Genomic DNA, 19,193 nt, shown 5'->3' on the forward strand with positions numbered 1-19,193 from the left:
ATTACATATTTTCTTATGGTCCCAGGTGCATCCACTAATTCAATTGACTTTTGTTCTAACTGTACCAGTAACATAGTGAATAAAAGTAAAGCTGCCAGTGTGTCCAATGGGATTATTTAATAGTAAATGTATAATTACAGCATTCTACCCTTTTTTCCTTTCAGTTTCCATTAAAGTGACACAAAAATACAAAATACAGGTAGTCAGTAGGCCCCTTGGCAGGTGTTAATCTCCATGTATCTTTCTAATATAGGTATTATGACTAATGATATATTTATTACTCTTTTATCCAGGTTGTAGGTTTGAGTTACTATGAATGCAGTATGATGGATTGTATTTTATTACTTGCCCTCTTTATATTACATTGGAAAAACAGTCTTTATGACTATGATAAATACTATAAAAATGTAAGAATGTCCTATATATCTAATGCCTCAAGAAGTTACTGGGCCTCACAAAGCATCCCCTAGGGATGAAGACACACAGAGCTACTAGTAGCAAGCTACTTGTCATTGTCGGAAATAGGCAATGCTGATTATTTATTGATAACTGTCTGTACATGTGTTTTAGCAGAGTCAATTCTCAGTATTGTCTATTGCAGGGGATTTTCTGTTGTTTAGTAGCCCTGACAAGTAGCTGCTAAGTAGCTCTTCACCCTTAACCTTGGTGAAGATGATTTGTTTTACAGATGTTTTTTTACACATCAATCCTTCTCTAGTCCATCTATACTCCTTGGTTGTCTGCAATTACTGTTCTTTCACCTTTGTTTCATAGGGTTTTATGTTATTTGTTCAGCACTAATCCCCTTTCCTGCTGCTAATGATAAGAGTCAATAACAGCTGGAGGGTCTTAAGTTCAACATGACCAAATATGAAACAGGCTGGCACTGGTCTGGCCACAAAGTGGATGCTAGAAGCAGCTAATTATTTTAAAAGAATTATAGTTTATTTTACATCTAGCCTTATGTGTTTCGTGCCACCCAAGGGAACTTAGCCATAGGCTAAACAAGAAGCTTTACACCACAGCACTTAAAGGAGAAGGAAAGGCTAAGTCACTTGGGGGTGCCAAAATGTTAGGCACCCCCAAGTGACTTAGATCGCTTACCTTTTACCCCGGGCTGGTGCCCCTGTACGGAGAGAATAGCACCAGCCCGGGGTAGCAGCGAGCGCTTCCTCCTTCCTGTATCGCTTGCGCGCACATGCGCAGTAGAGTGAATAGTGGAACTTAAACAAGAAAGTCGGCTTTTCACACTACTGCGCATGCGCCGGCCGATGGATTTCGCCAGCAGAAGAGAAAGGAAGGAGGAAGCGCTACAGGTACCCCGGGCTGGTGCTGTTTTCTCCTAACAGGGGCACCAGCCTGGGGTACAAAGTAAGCGATCGAAGTCACTTGGGGGTGCCTAAAATTTTGGCACCCCCAAGTGACTTAGCCTTTCCTTCCCCTTTAAGGGAATTAAAGCCAATCATACTGAAGGGTGATACTTCTAATTACAATCTCACAATTACAGGTAACCAAATAAGTGATTCTAAAGCTTTGTTTTTAAAGAGTGCAAATCCTAGTGTACAAATAAGTCTTGAATATATCATGGTAAGATATGGCAAATCCCAGATTTAAACCATCAGGTTGCCCAGTACCTAAATAAAAGTTTCCTTTTTCAAAAACGTTGTTGTTAGATCGCCTCCTCTAGAACCAGGGACAATCAATGCCAATAACTTTAGGTAAGAAAGGGATCCATTGGTGCATTCAGCAAAATGTCTGCCTACTGATGTTTGACACTTACTAGTAATTCTTAGGACATGTTCTTTAAATCCGCTCCTTTAGTTTTCGGCTTGTTTGCCCTACATACAGTTTATTACATTTCCCCCATATAAAGAGATCACATGCCTAGGGGCTGATTTACTAATCCACGAATCCGAATCTCGAATGGGAAAAAATCGAACATTTTGCGACTTTTTCATATTTTTTGCGATTTTTTTTAGTCCCCATCGCAACTTTTTTGTAGCCGTTACGACTTTCGTGAATTGTCGCGACTTTTTCATAGCCATTACGACTTTCGTGAATTGTCGCGACTTTTTCGTAGCCATTAAGACTTTCGTGAATTGTTGCGACTTTTTCATAGCCATTATGACTTTCGCGAATTGTCGCGAGTTTTTCATAGCCATTACGACTTTTGCGAATTGTCGCGACTTTTTAGTATTGATCGCTCAAAAAATTTGCGACAATGCGCGAAAAAGTCGTGACGGTGACGAAAAAGTCGCAAAATACCGATCATTACGAAAAAAACGCATTCGGACGCTTTTCGGACGTTCGTGGATTAGTAAATGTGCCCCCTAGTGTTACAATTTATGTAATGTCTAATTTGATATGTTTTGTTGGTGGTTGTGGAGACACAAGATTGAGGTTGAACCACATTTGTACAAAGCCTTTGTGAATAACCATGTGCTACAGGTATGGGACCTGTTATCCAGAATGCTCCGGACCTGAGGTTTTCCAGATAAGGGATCTTTCCTTAAGTTGGATCTCCATACCTTAAGTATACAGGTATGGGATCCCTTATCCGAAAACCCGTTATCCAGAAAGTTCCAAATTACAGAAAGGCCATCTCCCATAGACTCCATTATAGGAAAATAATTCCAAATTTTAAAAATGGTTTCCTTTTTCTCTGTAATAATAAAACAGTACCTTGTACTTGAACCCAACTAAGATATACAGTAATTACTCCTTATTGCAGGCAAAACAATCCTATTGGGTTTAAATAATTTTTAAATTATTTCTAGCAGACTTAAGGTATGGAGATCCAAATTATGGAAAGATCCATTATCCGGAATGACCCGGGTCCCAAGCATTCTGGATAATAGGTCCTATACCTGTACTAAAAATTATGTAAACATTAATTAAACTGAATAGGATTGTTTTGCCTTCAATAAGGATTAATTATATCTTAGTTGGGATCAAGCACAAGGTACTGTTTTATTATTACAGAGAAAAGGGAATCATTTAACCATGAAATAAACCCAATAGGGCTGTTCTGCCCCCAATAAGGGGTAATTATATCTTAGTTGGGATCAAGTACAAGGTACTGTTTTATTATTACAGAGAAAAGGGAATCATTTAACCATGAAATAAACCCAATAGGGCTGTTCTGCCCCCAATAAGGGGTAATTATATCTTAGTTGGGATCAAGCACAAGGTACTGTTTTATTATTACAGAGAAAAAAGGAAATTATTTTTTAAAAATTTCAAATGGAGTCTATGGGAGATAGCCTTTCCATAATTTTGAGCTTTTTATATATTGGGTTTCCGGATAACGGATCCTATACCTGTATGTGCATCTTCTGCTTTAATGAGGCTCGGTGAGAGTGTGTTCCCTGGGTGTCTCTCTTCCTAGTCACAAATCAGCATGCTTTACTCTAAGGATTGAATCTGTTCATAAAATTACAACATTTTTAGTTATAATAAAATATAATAAAAATATAATAACATTTTTATTTTGTTAAACTAAGGACTGGAAGTAAAGAACCTCAGAATCATCCGTTTTTGTAAAAACAACATCACTTCAAGATGAATTGCTGTTAGGAACAATGCTGCTGTCACTGGTTCTGCACTTTTGGAACAGATTATGGCTGCTGCTCTATTTAAAAGTCTCTTTTTTAATTTTTTAGACTTTTGTACAAAGTTTTCACATTTGGTGCAGATGCAAATGAAAAACTGGCTATGAGGAATGTTATTGATCAAAGGTTTGGGATGGAAGGATTTAGCATTAAGTATTTTATTTGCAGAACATTTCTTTGGAAATACGGTGGTAAGTACATTGCTGCTCTCGTTATATGCCCTCATTATAGTTCATGAAAAGTGAATTTATCTCAGATGTGAGTTATAAGTTATAGGTGCAGTGGTTGATATGAGTGCTAAACTCATTAAACTAGTCACACACACCAGCCCAGAGCAATTAAATACCATCTCTATAGTACTGTATGTGTCCTGAAAATTGGTTATTCTCTCCAAAAATACATTGTTTCTCCCACCATAAAATTAGCGTAAGATGGAGCGAACTTTGCACCCATTGTAGTACCGCAACGTTGCAAATAATATTTGGCATTAAACATAAATGAAATTGTGTAAGTAAACACTGGATAGACTGCAAAATAAATGTGATGAGATTTGATTTATAATTGACGTGTAATCAACATCCTGAGGGAAAAGGTCAGAAATGAACGGGGGAAAGGAAAATGGTTACAAATGAAAAAGTCACAATGTATTTTCAAATGCAACATAACTCGCAATTTTTGTCACTTCAAAACATGTCTTATGCTAGAACCTTATTACATTGCATAACTCTGCCTCATAATGTGATGTATATATGCTGAAACTGCTGTAAATTCTTCTCAATAAACTTGCCTGAATTAAAAAAAAATAATTGACGTGTAAGGTGGTGGGGTGTGCAAGAAAATAGGGGAGCCGCATCTATAGATGCCCTTCTGCTAACATTCAAAGCCCTTCACTCCTCTGCTCCTCACTACATTTCTTCACTGGTCTCCCTGCACGTTCCTGGTCATCTCCTCTGCCTTTTTACACCATCCACACCCACTGCTCTTTCTCGTCTTAAACCTTTCTATCTCGCTGCTCCTTACCTCTGGAACTCTATCCCTGAATCCCTCCGTAGGGAAAACTCACCCACTCTCTTTAAGAAAAAGCTCAGCTGTTACCTTCTGGAGCACTAAAACATTATTTTGCCCAGCCCTGCGCTTAAGGGCAAATGCCCTTACCTGGTGCACTCTTACCTTCCAGTTTGTGCCTGTATGTTACCCAACCACTTAGATTGTAAGCTCTACGGGGCAGGGATCTCCTTCCTACTGTGTCTCATACCACATGGCACTTATTCCCTGTGCATTTATATATATTTATTGTATTTATTTATTATAACACTTGTCCTCCCTGTAATTTTGTAAGATTGTACAGCGCTGCGTACCCTTGTGGCGCTTTATAAATATAGTCATACATACATACATACTTACTTACTTAAACTCATTATACAAATGTACTTATAGCATGTACCACATGGCCCCTAACTCTCAAATAACTGACAAGCCGTAGCACTAGAGGCTGGAAAAAAATAATCCGAAGAGCCAATGGCTGCAATAGTTGGACACACTCTCACCACATGACATCACTTCCACGTGTCGTGGGCCGATCAATTTTCTGACCAATGTCGGATAAATGATCACTAGATGTATGATCGTTTGGTGCCCACTAACCTTATGATAATTTGGCGGCAGAGTCGGATCTCACTGAAATTGGTCGTTAAGAAAAAAATATTGTTACATGTATGGTAACAGGCACCAGGCGCCAAGCATTAGAGATAATAGAACCTATACTTGTAGAGAATAAGTAGAGAAGCTCGTATCATGTCTACAGAGTATTCGTGCAGGATAGTTGCAGGTTGCTTGCACAGCACCACTTGTAGTATACGCCCAGCATAGTAGGAACAGGCATCACACAATGTGTAGGCATCCCCTTCCTGCACACCTACTTAGTGCCATGTCAAGCAAAGCCCACCCTGTACTTGCAAAGAGAACACTTGCTGCCATACTTGCTGCTATAGGGTTCCAAACAAACACTGCCTGCACACATACTGAGAATAATAAATTCCCGATTCTGTTTTATCTAGAGCTATGGATATCAGATAGTTCATAAGATTACAGATTTTGAATTTAGCCAATTTATATGCAAAACATGTCTACACAGGGCAACATTTACATGTTTCCATGAAAAATAGGGTTACCTTCTCCTGACCCGCTAGCAGCATGCCAGATTGTTGGGTTCCTCGGGTCTTTGATGTCACAGGGATGGATTAAAAAGAAGCAATAAAATTTCCCTTGTCAACAGCATAGCCCATATATCTTGTTAATGTCACAACTCTATAACCCTAGTGTTTGGCTAGGTACTAAATTACAGGCATTTCTACAGATGGGGTAGTCCAGGGCCCCTCAATGGATTCTTTTCCAAAAAGACAAGTGTTTGACAAAGAACATATTGGAATGTGTAGCCTTTTTAATCTCTTTAGCTCCAGAGCCATCAAAACATCCAGCCACAGGCCTGCTACAGAACACAATTACAACAGCTTTACCCATCCCTAGTCTATGGGGATCCATTGGGATGAAACCATTTTTTTCAAGTTTCTGTTATAGGTAAGCAGAAAACCCAAAATGCATGTTATAAACACAAAGTATACAATGAATAATTAGGTAAAATGTGTTAAAAATACCATGAACATCTACCTTAAATGCTAGATAGATGTCCTCCTTAACTGGCACTTCTACATGTCGCCCAAGACAGAGGATCCATATTTAAGAAAGTCAACTGATTTACTGATGTAAACTGACAATTTTACATTCTGCAAAATGTTTGCGACCACTTAATTTAAACCGTTTCTGCTGATTTAATATGCTGGTAACTCCATTTTTAAAAAATACTGTTTCCCCCTTAGCTACATTACAGTTTTATACAGGATCTATTATACAGAATGCTTGGAACTTGGGTCTTTCCATAAGGGTTGGAGCACTGTACCAAAAGGATTGTATTGCCAGCAATAAGGATTCAAGCCACTCAGTCGCCATTACTTGTGATATTGCTTTATATAACTCACTATTTTGTTTGCTTGGATTAGTTCCCATGCAAGTGGTACAACATGGGATCATACTGTACACACTGACATTGGGGTGATTTCTAACACAGTAGCACCTATCAGCTACCACTGAGATGAAACACATGCTCATAGAATTTTCAGAAATCTCACCCGTAGTATAGATGGGCCCGGGTGCTCATGCCCCAGCCAGAGGGAACCATCATGGATAAATCGCAAACGTTGAAAAAAGGCAGGCACTCCGGTATTGTAAGTGAAGAAAAGTGCTTGTTCACGAGAGATTAAAGTAAAATCACAAAACTTTTATTAAGCTAACACATGATACAGAGAGGCTCTCTGTATCATGTGTTAGCTTAATAAAAGTTTTGTGACACTTACAATACCGGAGTGCCTGCCTTTTTTCAACGTTTGCGATTTATCCATGGTAGCACCTATCAGCTCCTTGATAGTGATACTGACACCAAAGAACTACTCTTCAAAATATAAATGTACAGTAAAAGCTCCCTATAGGTCATGCTAATCATTTTTCACTATTAGGGCTGCTTCTCTAATTAATTGTTACTGTAAGTTCCTAAACCTGACTGTTTTGCCAACCTGACTGTCCCTTCTCAGCCTGTCAGTTACAGCTCCTAATGCTAACAGCCTCCTGCTGCACAAATATGGCCGCCCCCTCATAGAGGGACATGGGGGATCAGAGAGGTCATGTAAATGCACTGGGCAAATACTTTTATGACAAAATTCGAAATAACATGAAAAGACAATGTTATGATAGATGTAAAAAAGGTTTAATTTGTTATGTCAATATAACTTTAGCTTTGCTTGCAAGCTCATGTTTTACAAACAATACTATAATTCAGAGAGTAAATGATACTTTGTGCTACAGTAATGTTTCAGTGCACAATCGTAGCTACATTTTTCAGTGTCATTCATTTCAGCAAGCTCTCTAAGAGAATGTGTTTTGTTCGGTTTCCACGTTTAATGTAATAACCTTGTTGCATCTCTCAGCTGCTATACAGCACTGGAAACTAGACGGTTAATGGCACACTGGGCTGCTGCCTCACTGAAATGTTCCCCTGATAAAGCCGCGTTGATCCAAATGGGAATCCCTGACAATTACTTCTGATTAGTGTTAATGGGAGAAGCTTGACTTATGCCCAACAGACATCCAACATACCATGAAGAAAATATAGCAATACATGATATAGACTTTATGCATGGAAAACATCAATTTTGTAGTTCCCCTTGAAATAGAGAATGAGAATAAGATGCCAGCCATCAGGCAGAAGGTGGGGTTATGTGCTATACCAAAATAGATGTAATCTCTAAACCAAAAGCTAACTGCTCTATCTACTAATCTTTATCACATGTTTAATCAAACAGGAGAAACCTATACTGGTATAAAACAGAACCTTGTACTTGATCCCAACTAAGATAATTAATCCTTATTGGAGGCAAAAAGATCCTATTGGGTTTATTTAATATTTAAATAATTTTTTAGCAGACGTAAGGTATGAAGATCCAAATTACGGAAAGATCCTTTATCTGGAAAACCCCAAGTCCCGAGCATTCTGGATAACAGGTCCCATACCTGTACAGCGTAAAGAGGTAAGTTTTTTTTTAGGTTAACTATTATGTTATAGAATGGCCTATTTTTAGCAACTTTTCAATTGGTCTTCATTATTTGTTATTCTTTAAACTGGGGGTCAGTGACCCCAGCAGCCAAAAACTATTGCTTTGTAAGTATATAACTGGTTTTTAAGTTCAGGCCCTCTCATATTCCCATTCCTCTCTCTCATTCAATCTACTGCCTGGTTGCTAGGGTCATTTGGACCTCAGCAACCTGTTGCTGCTGAAATTCCAAACTGGCGAGCTGCTAATAAAAAAAATATATGAAAAATCACATGCAAGAAAAAAAAAGACCAATTACAAATTGTCTCAAAATATAGGTCTTTACAACATACTAATACCGTATATACTTGAGTATAAGCCGAATTTTTCAGCACAAAAAATGTGCTCAAAAAGTAAGCCTCGGCTTATACTCGAGTATACCTCCCCCCTACCTACCTACCTCCACTTGTGTCCATCCTGTCGGCACGCTGTAACGCGCTCGCACGCACCCCACCCCCCCGTGGACGGGCGTGCGTCCGTGCGCCAGCGCATACTCGCGCGGGTCCATGTGCTGGCGAATGCGCGCGTGCATCCGTGCGACAGAGCGCAAGTAAGTTAGAGAGAGAGAAAAAGGAGAGGAAATGCCTGCTCAGAATGCAGGCCATACGCAAACAGTCCATCTCTTGCATATTAGTGTAAAATCAAAATAGAAGTATTATTTAATCAACAAGGGCACATTAAAAAAAGAAAAATCATTCTTTTTAAAATGAAATTCTTATTTAACAATTTAAGGTGTATGCACGGACACAAGTGGAGGGTGGGTGCGTGCAACAAGCACGTTACATCTGCACATCCATCTGCACAACGAGCCAGAGTAAGTAATTGGTACAATAACTTGTTATTTACAAAAATTAAATTTGTATTAAGTCCAGCATCAAGAATGATTTTGCCCAATAAGTTTTTCCAGTTTTCTTAGGTAAAATTAGGTACCTCGGCTTATATTTGGATCGACTTGTACTCGAGTATATACGGTAGTTAATTTTAAGGTGAACACCCAATCCCTTTCATGAGTTTTCACCTCATTTATTAAGAGAAAATCACTGATAAAATTAGCAAGAAGCAGGGCTAAATTCAACTCTTGTTCATGCACACTGTACTTCTATGAGATCTCTTATACAGAAACAAATATCCAAAAAGCTTTGTCTCCCACGGAGTGGATTTATAGCAAATAATTCTATTGATTTAATTATTACCCTTTTCCCTGTAATAATAAAATCTGCATGAATTGGTGGCAAAACGATTATAATTTTTTTTTTTAATGTGCAAAAGTTTTTTCAACAGACTCAAGGGGTCCAAACTACAAAAAGACCCCAGGCATTCTGGATACTGGATCCCATACCTGTGCTTGTGTATTGTACTGTAACAACTAACTGTGTGTCTGATTTATTTGACCCTTTAGGAAACCTGACTTGCTTCTCTTTTTTCACTCAATATAGTACAGGTATGGGACCTAGTACCCTGATTGCTTGGGACCTGGGGTTTTCTGGATATTTCTGGGGATCTTTCTGTAATTTGGATCGCCATACCTTAAGTCTCTTAAAATCATTTAAAAGCGAAAGGAACACAACAGGATTGTTTTGCCCCAAAAAAGAATTCATGCAGCTTAGTTACCATCAAATACAGCTACAGTTTTATCATTATAGAGAAAATAGAAATAATTTCTAATTCAGAGATTTCTGGATAACAAGTTTTCGGATAAGGGATCCCATACCTGTAAAATGTAATCCTCTGCTAAAAGTGCTGAATGCCAAAGGCTGAAATATGGAACCCGTCATCTGCAAATGAAACAAGTGGTCCTTAGCAACCACCCGCATCAATGAAACAGATTTAAGAAATGTTAGTGGACATGAAATAAGTGAAAACACTATTAAAGGTACATTTTGACTATATTTTACCTAAAGACAGATTTATTTTGGTACAGGCATTTGCAAAATGAGCTCTGTGGATCTCACAAACCACATGCCTATGAAAACAGAATGACACCATAATGACAAATTCACATGCTAATTAGTTGGGTAGCAAAGTGGATCAACACTAAGAAAGGTTTCTTTTTTTAATTGATTTTTAAACCTCTTTTCTAAAATGATTTTAATTATATATAAATGCTACTAAAATAATGAATAGAGTACATTAAAAAATGACATATATATCCAAATTTTCCTCTTTTAATTTTATAAATGTAACATTTTTATCGGCTCCGCCACTGTCTGAGGTTGTATTAGTAAATGCCAGTGGCTGAAGACCCACAACAGGGCACAGTTTAATATGGCAATCAAATGAAACCTCTGAAGCATTAGCCCCTTCGGACAAACTGGACAAACTGATTATGCTAGCCAAACTTTTTTTTCCTTTTGGGGCTTGTGGTTGCCTATACAGAAAAGGAAATATTCTAGAAGCATATACAGCAATTTATGGAACCCAATAAGAAACCTAAAAGGGGGTGGATCCCATAGTGTAGATAGTAATATTTTAAGACAATTTAAAATCTTTGTTTTTATTTTTTTTGCACCTCTGCCTCTTTTTTCTTAATTTACCAGTCTTTGACTTTAAACTGCTTTCTAGCTGCTAGGGCTTAGTTACCTTAGCAACCAGTCTTCAGTTTGGAAGTTAAAAGGAAAGATGACTAGTCCAGGGTCTGTATAAAATACCATACAAAATGAGAACAATAAAACTGTAGTGTCACAGATATCTTTTTTTCAAATCAGTATAAGGAGGGCCCCAAGAACCACAGAGAGATATTTTTTGCAACCTACAGAGAGGCAAAATAAGAAGACTAATAATTCAAAAACTGTCAAAAATAAATACCAACTGCAGTTTGTTTAGAATAGGTCCATCTACAACATACTTAAAGTTAGAGGCAAACTTTCTGTTTAATAGACAGTTACACATCAACTTGAGTGAAATATAGCGTCAATACAGCAAGAGCGATTCCGCAGACAGGCATGAATATGTATTTCTTGTATTTCTGCCATGCCGTCGGCTGGACCTCCACGTCATCTTTACGCTTGTTCTTTCTCCGTTTTCCTTTCAGCCTGTTTTCAAAGGCTTCCAGTTCAGCCTAAACCAGAGAGATAAAGGAAAATCAGCATTGTACTAGATGAGTTATTCACAGAATAGTCCCAATCTCCGTTTCCCAGAGCGGATATTTGATAAAGGTCAAGTGAAGTTTCAGTCTATACCATTTAAAAAGGTACTATTTCTTGGAAAAATACCCAGATCTCTGCTTAAAAGACTATCCATGGGGAACTGCAGTTGTATTAAACCAGCCAGGGAGTCCAGGGAAGGAAAGAAAACTTCTATTCTAGAATGGAACCAGCAGGAATCCTGTCACTCTTCATTCAGTTTCAGTGAAGTGTGTAATGTGACACTGCCTATATTGCTGGGCAAGGGACTATCATACAGGAATTCAGGAAACAGCTGCTCTGTAACTCAGCAGTCACAACACCTAGTGCAGCAGTTGTCACCGTAACCACATAATTTACATCCCCCGCCTGGTGTCTTTTTTGTATCTTAAAGTAATTTTCATTCATTAGAGTGACTTTAAAACCTAAATGGGTTCATTTTATGAAGAAAAAGATGTAGCAAGAAGAGCAATATCAATGTGTGTGTTGGCCTGATCTGAGTTATTTCATGTGCCTGATTAATTAGCAACGCTCCCAACCAATTACTAAATGTCACAATGATGCATAACCGAGGCAATATGCTAATAAAAAGCATTATTAGCTTTTCCACCCTTATTGCATTCCTTCTGCATTACACATCCTGCTGTGTTCAGAATGGCTTGGTAAATATACAAAACAATATGACATATTTTGAGAAAGGGACTGGAAAACAAGATGTACTCCTATTGCAGATTTATTAAAGAAACATGTTGATTGAAATCTGTTGCAGCCCAAGTTGATCCAAGTCCTCAGACTATTGTATTAAATGTGCAAAGTGATGAATATATGTATTTGTCTAGATAAGGATTGCATTCAGGTTTGCACTTTGTCCATCTTATTGTCTTTAAAAGTTACAAAAAAGATTGCAATTTGATTTTTCTTTCAATTATAGAACCACCAAACATCCTTCCTAGTTGGAAGCAGCAAAAATAATACTTGAAAGGAATCTATTATTCCCAGTGTTCACATTTAAGGCTGGCCAGCCTTCCATTAGCAATCATATCTAGCTTCCTTGATGAAAATAACCCTAGTGCACGGGGGTTCTGTGTGACTGTAACAGGGACATAGAGAAAAATGGTGGTACAAGGGCAGATTTAAGAAGCCAATACAGCCCCTTTAAACCAAGCTGGCGGCTTATTTTTCTATGTATGGACCCTCCTTGACTGCCTCACCGACAGATATCTGTCCCAGATCTCACCAAATAAGTGGATCCGACTGTATAAGCTTCACTGGGGCAGGGACTAATGTGAAAGGAAAGCAGAATGTATTTGTATTACATAAATTAAGAATAACATTTTAGAGAGTTAGCCAGCGGCTATATATGCAATCAGATTAACTGCCATTAAATAAACCAACTCTACTACACAATACACACTGTATTCAGGCACATATGCAAACTTCAAAGCAAAGGTTCACTTGAAAAAGGGCTTTTCCCGAAACATGTAGTGGAACACACTAATTGCAGCAAAGCCCTGCATTGTCAGGTGTCCTCCATTATCTTATAGGATGTCTACATGTAATTAGTGCTACAAAAGGCGCACAGGAGTGATAGCCTGCCTGAATGAGGTAGCTGAACTGGAATACTGGATTTGGAAAGACTTTGGTTTAAAGCAGGGATCCATTGGTTCTTTCCAGTAGGGTTTAGAAGATCCAGGCCCAGACTGCCAATCTGTGGATTTTGGCAATGCCAGAGGGGCTCAAACAAACAGTTTTGGAGGGCACACCACAATTGCTAAAGCAAAAATAGCTGGCTTTAAAACAGAAAAATCAGAAAAAAGGGTGCAAATGAGAATCTGTTTAAATGCCGGAGGGGCTGCCGTAAGATGCCATAGACAGTCACTATTTATTGGGCTGGTGGGGGCCTGTTTTGTACTTAAAAGTCCAGGCCCTATTTTATATCCCTAAGAAGACTGTTTAATGTACTTGACTTAGTAACCCTCCCATCAGGAAAAAGGACGTATTCCATCCACTTTGCCTAGTTTGTGAATGACTAAATGACAGCACCCAGTCTAATCAGTCATTTAAGGCGTTCTGATAGTAGGGGAAGTTTGGGGCATATTAATCAAAATTCAGTATGTAAATTAGTTTTTTCTCCCCAAATATCAATTTGACACAGTGTTCTTCAACTTGCATATATATTATCTGAAAAAAGCTAAAAAATATTTTTTTTAATTTTGCCCAAGTTTTCTTTAGACTTAATGGTAAGCAAATTTAATACAACTGCTGTGAAATCATGGTAGCATGTAGTGCAGAAAAAGTTGGATCACAACAGAGTTCAGCTTGCCAAATGTGCTGGCAACAATAGTCAAAAAACACTGATAAATACCATAAATGGATACTGCCGTCCTTAAAAACAAACCTGTGGAGATACAAATCACTGTTGCCACCACATGACATTATAGGAGACAATGGGGCAGTACAAGGAAAGCCCTGCCATAAGGGAAATACAATGAATTGCTGCTGCCTCAATAAATTCCTAAATGTGAAACACAGACAGTCTGGTTTTAGTCATCTTGCAACTGTAAAAAGCTGGCCATACGTGTAAAGATCTGCTTGTTTGGTGAGGTTGCGAAACAAGTGGATCTTTATCCATATGCCCACCTTGAGGAAGGTGCTATCAGTCTGGGTCAAACGATTGCCTCTTGGGATCGGATCAGAATGCAGTACAAGCAGGCTGTCAGGGCAAAGACCGTACCAACTATCCAATGTGGCCCTAGCTCGATGGAATTTTTAAACCTGGGAAATCAATATATTCCTGATTTTCAGCCAGTAATTGATCAGGGAGGCCCCTCGGAGGCCCCCATACACGGGCCAACAAGGTCTGTCAGCAGCTTTACTCAGCCCGTGTATGGCCACCTCAAGAGTCAGAAATCCATTATACTGAAAATAGCAGTCTAAGCAGTGATCACATGATCAGCTTTGGGTTTGAAGAAAACTAGTGGTGTCTTTTTCCATAATGTCTGAGCTGAGTCATTTTCAAGTACAATGAATACCAGGAATTTATTTATTTTTTTCTCTATCAGTGTTATCTTACTCCCTGAACAATCTGGCTTTTTATACCAAATATCAAATACCTGCTGTCTGAGTCTTTCTTGCTCAGTAGCTGCCTTTTCTTCTTCGGCTTTTATCTGTAAAATAAAATATGAACAACTGTCTATATTTTATATGATGAGCCTAAGATCAAGATTTCCAAGATTTCTAAGAATACCATGCAACCATAAGCTAGCCATGCGAGGGCTGATATTGGCTGCTACTTCAGCCAATCTACACTAATAAAGCAGCTAACTGACCTGTGTAGACAGACTGTGCCAATGATTTTGCACAAGACTCTATTCTTAGCAGGTTCACAATTTACTTTCATTATTATTATTATTATTTTGAATTCTAAGATATTAAGATTGGTCTTGTTGAGGAACTTGTCATAAGATTAAACAGGGCTGTTGTTTTGTTTCCCTGTTTAGGAAAGATGTGAGATCTGAAGTTTTTCCTATATAGAGGAACATCAGAACAGGCCTCTTTCTTCCGACAACTTCCCAACTGGATCACGGTCAGAAACTGACCAGCAGGCGGCACTGTTGTAAAAAAATTCATATTAACCATAACTATTTCCCTTATTACTGTTAAACTTTTAAAAAAATGTAAAAAAATTAATTTTGTAAATTGCTAAAGTGCTTAGAATAGCACTCTCATCAATTTTACATTGACTTATTTTAAAGGTTCACTTATGCTTAAAAAAAAAGTGCTGGTTTTGCCCAGACATAAAGCTAACAGTAATTATAGCAAGCATTAGATAAATACTGGAAGAATCACAAATGTTACCTCTGCAGCTTTTTTCCTCATATCCAGGCAAACAGAATCACATTCTAGCGAAATGTGACCTTCACGCACAGAGTTACAAGGCATCTCCTAGGAACAGAGTGAAACAAGTCAGAATATTGAGGAATTGTGGTGGCGAAATTTCAACCTCCCTATATAAAAAAGCATAGCTCTTCATATGTAATGCATAAAAGCAGGTCATGGTCTGGTGTGACTACTGATTGTGTCATGCAAAAACTGAATATGTTAAGGAACAATGAAGACCTGCACGAAGTTGAACGCATCTTAGCTCTGAAATGTGTTTCTGTTTATTGAAGCCAGATTGGTGCTAATCAGAGACATTGAAAAATGTTAAACCTTTAATGTCAACGAAGTTCCCAGCATTATGTTGGTCAAAAGGGCAAACCATCAAAAGGATAATATTTTATTAAATATAAATTACCCAACAAAGCAAGTATGTTACCATAACCAAGCAACAACGTAAAGACCCAGCTGGAGCGAGATCAAGAGAAGGACTGCAAATACACAGAAAGGAAACATATGGGATTGGGTGGAACACCATTAGCACCTGGGTAAACTGAGCCATAAGTGCCCAAACTGCACCAAGATTAGCTACCATAGTGCTACTACCTACTATAATATATCAGACACATCGACCCAACCTCTAAATACAGGACATTAGAGGATAAGCCATTCTTACATATGTTGCTTTTTTTAGGGGGGGTGGGGGGGGGCGAAAGTGTCAAGTCTGGGGCAAATATTTTTTTTCTTCTGCCTAGACTGCATTTTCTTAGCACTCTTTTACTATTTCCTATTGCAGGGATGGGTTGTTTTGTATGTTCAGGATACCAAATATTTTAGTTCTGAAAAAAATAAATAAGATGTCTTGTGTAATATAAAATAATGGCTTGGCATGAAATAAAATGACTGGAAGAGAAATCTGTCTGGGACAGTGATTCAGATCTGAATCAAAACCATTCCCATTAACCACTGTTTCTCACAAATACTCTCTATTGTTATCCTACTATCTGCTGAACTTTAGGATATATAGTTTAGGCACTGCTACAGCAACTAACTAGCAAGTGACAGAAATGCACATCCAAAGGAGTGTATGTGAATGTAAAATAAATGGTAAATCAAAATATGAAATTATATGTCATGTTACATCTCTGAAGGCAAGTGAATAATTTATTATAAAGAGATGACTCCGAAGTTTAGTTAAAAACAGTGTGTGTAGACAGACAGACAGAAAGATAGATCGATCTCACCTTTTTAATTCTTCTGCAAGGACAGCGGAGTTTTACTTTCTGAATGCAATAAGGAGAACAATTCCCTTGGTGGCAAATCTCTTTGCATCGGTGCCCACAGGGCAACTAGAAGACAAAAACACATTATAGCTAAATCCTAAATGAACTGACCGCCTACATCACTATTCTGTTGCTCCAGACTGTGTTAACCATGGAAACCTCACTCACGGTGGACATTAATTTTACACCTGCCACATTCCTACAATCAGAATTGATTTAATTCATGCTCGTAAAAAGGATAACTGAACTTCTGAACCAATGTAAATTATAGTGCAAGGAAAACAGTTTTCTCAGCATGCCTCACCTTTAATACAGTGTGACTGGAGCAATAACTCTAACAACAAATTAAACTGGCTCCAACACCCTACATGTTACTAATTAATACATCAAGGCTTTGCAATGGTAAAGGCTGGGAGCACTTTGGAAAATCTGTACAGTTTTTACCACTGTGAACAACCCACCGTAACTAGTTAGCCACTGCATTGCAACAAATCTGCACCTCTGTTAGATATAATGGATAGATGGGAGATTCATTGAGACTCTGCTTCATGTATAGCTTGTCCCTTCAACTGCACTTAGTGATAAAAGCTCTTCCAGGCTTTCAGTGACATGGTAGATACATTTGGTACAATTAATGATGTTTTACATTTGGTACAATTAACAATGTTTTAGCTATCTCACTCACATATAGAAAAGCCATCTAAATTGATAGTAAAAACATATGTTTATAAAGTGGTAAATCCAGATGGCAATGTCATATACTTGTCATTATATTAATACAGGCTCATTTCTATAGTTCATCTTGTTTCCTTCCACAGGAAATCTGGCCGCTGACATCAAATTTCCCAATGTAAATGTTTACAGAACACCCAGACAGCATGCATAGTCACATAAAAGGTTCTGCTATTCAGGACGAGAGGGGAAACACGAGACTCGGGTCAAGAAGTATCACCTCTATCAGCCACAAAGGGTAAAAAAAAAAACTTTCTGCAGCCAAAACAAATAGTTCATGTCTGACAAGGTGCTACAATTGCACTGCACAGACTTCAGGTCTCATTATAAACCTATCTGCTGCTCTTATTACTGCCAATGAGCATGAAATCTAATTTCATATGACTAAATCCTACACAGATGAATGATTGGATGTTAAATGTTTCCGAATGTGTTCTTTCAGGTGGGATTCCCAGTCAATAAAGGCAAAACCTATACAGGGAATTAACATTTGGTGAAGCCGTCAGTTCCCATATGTGCAACCGGAGAAGTAGAATCATGCATGGGAAGCTAATAATGTTTAATGATGTAAGTGCTTCTTTTTCCTGAAAAATCTGCTGATATACTAATCTATATAAAATACCTCATATTTCTTCTTTATTTCGTAAATTACTTTACAATTGCCAGACAACCAAACGAGAAGCCAAGGGCTTTCTAACTTAAGCTCCCACCCCCCCTAACGGTAAGATCCACTCGATTGGTGAGGTTGCCAAACATGAGGATCTTCTGGGAAATATGCCCATCTATGGTGGGAAAAATCGGGCTAATTTGATCGTTTGGCCCAAAATGAGCTGGCGTGGTCCTCAATCCGACAGGAAAATCAAACCTGCCCAATTGAGATCTGGCACCCATACACGGGCAGATAAGCTGCCGAATGAGCCTGAAGGAACCAAATCGGCAGCTGAAATCTGCCCTCATATGGCCAACTTTAGCCATTGAATCACAGACCTAGAACAGGAGCAATTGGTTGTACCAAGTAAAAGGAGTTCAGTTAAGGAGGCATTCATCAGGAAGCTAGTAATTTCCCTTGCCTGAAAAATGTCTTCCAGCAAATGATAATTCGGAAGGCCAAATTGCATGACTGAATCGTTTGCAACAAGAATATTAAAAAGGGATTTGTAAAAGGGATTTTACTGTATATTCACTGCTATGGGGTTTTCTAGTTGTATCAAATGCAACTGCCTGTGCATTCCATGTCGTATAAGGGCTCTGGCACAGGGGGAGATTAGTCGCCCCGCGACAAATCTCCCTGTTCGCGGGCAACTAATCTCCCCGAATTGCCATCCCACCGGCGAAAATGTAAGTTGCCAGCGGGATGGCACACGCTGTGCAGGCGATTTCGGCAAAGTTGCCTCGCGAGGCATTTTCGGCAATTTGCTGAAATCGCGCTGCCACATGTGCCATCCCACCGGCGACTTACATTTTCGCCAGTGGGATGGTAGTTTGGGGAGATTAGTCGCCCGCGAACAGGGAGATTTGTCGCGGGCGACTAATCTCCCCGTGTGCCAGAGCCCTAAGAGAACTGACCTATCATGATCCATGTCTAGCCAATTTAGAATCATAAATCAGATAGGCTAAAAAACAGAATGTGCAGTATGGAGGTGTTTAGCTAAAAAGTAAGATTGAAAAATACGTGATTAAGAAAAAAGCACCTCCTGGTCTAAAAAAAGGCTTCACAAAGAAACTCACTATCTGTGGTTCATAATCCCTATTCCCTGAGTGATTTTGTTCTGTTGCCTCTAAAACACTGTTGTCTATTGCTGATCTTATATTGCCCTTCACAATACAATGTTATCTGAAAATACAGATTCCAGTACTTAAGAACAA

The 19,193-nt window shown here is 38.6% G+C and overlaps 1 protein-coding gene across 2 annotated transcripts in view; it reads right to left on the bottom strand.

The window, feature by feature from the left end:
• Positions 1-10,178: 10,178 nt before the first annotated feature.
• nfxl1 (nuclear transcription factor, X-box binding like 1) overlaps positions 10,179-19,193 on the bottom strand; it is a 36,524-nt gene continuing 27,509 nt past the window's right edge. Inside the window, 5 exon segments of one of the 2 annotated variants that reach the window (NM_001169135.1) lie at positions 10,201-11,324; positions 11,327-11,369; positions 14,547-14,600; positions 15,292-15,378; positions 16,557-16,661. In NM_001169135.1, coding sequence (NP_001162606.1) covers positions 11,311-11,324; positions 11,327-11,369; positions 14,547-14,600; positions 15,292-15,378; positions 16,557-16,661 — 303 coding nt within the window. In that variant the 3' untranslated portion in view covers positions 10,201-11,310. 2 annotated transcript variants of the gene reach the window in all.

The sequence above is a fragment of the Xenopus tropicalis genome, chromosome 1 (assembly GCF_000004195.4).
Source record: "Xenopus tropicalis strain Nigerian chromosome 1, UCB_Xtro_10.0, whole genome shotgun sequence".
Taxonomy (NCBI): domain Eukaryota; kingdom Metazoa; phylum Chordata; class Amphibia; order Anura; family Pipidae; genus Xenopus; species Xenopus tropicalis.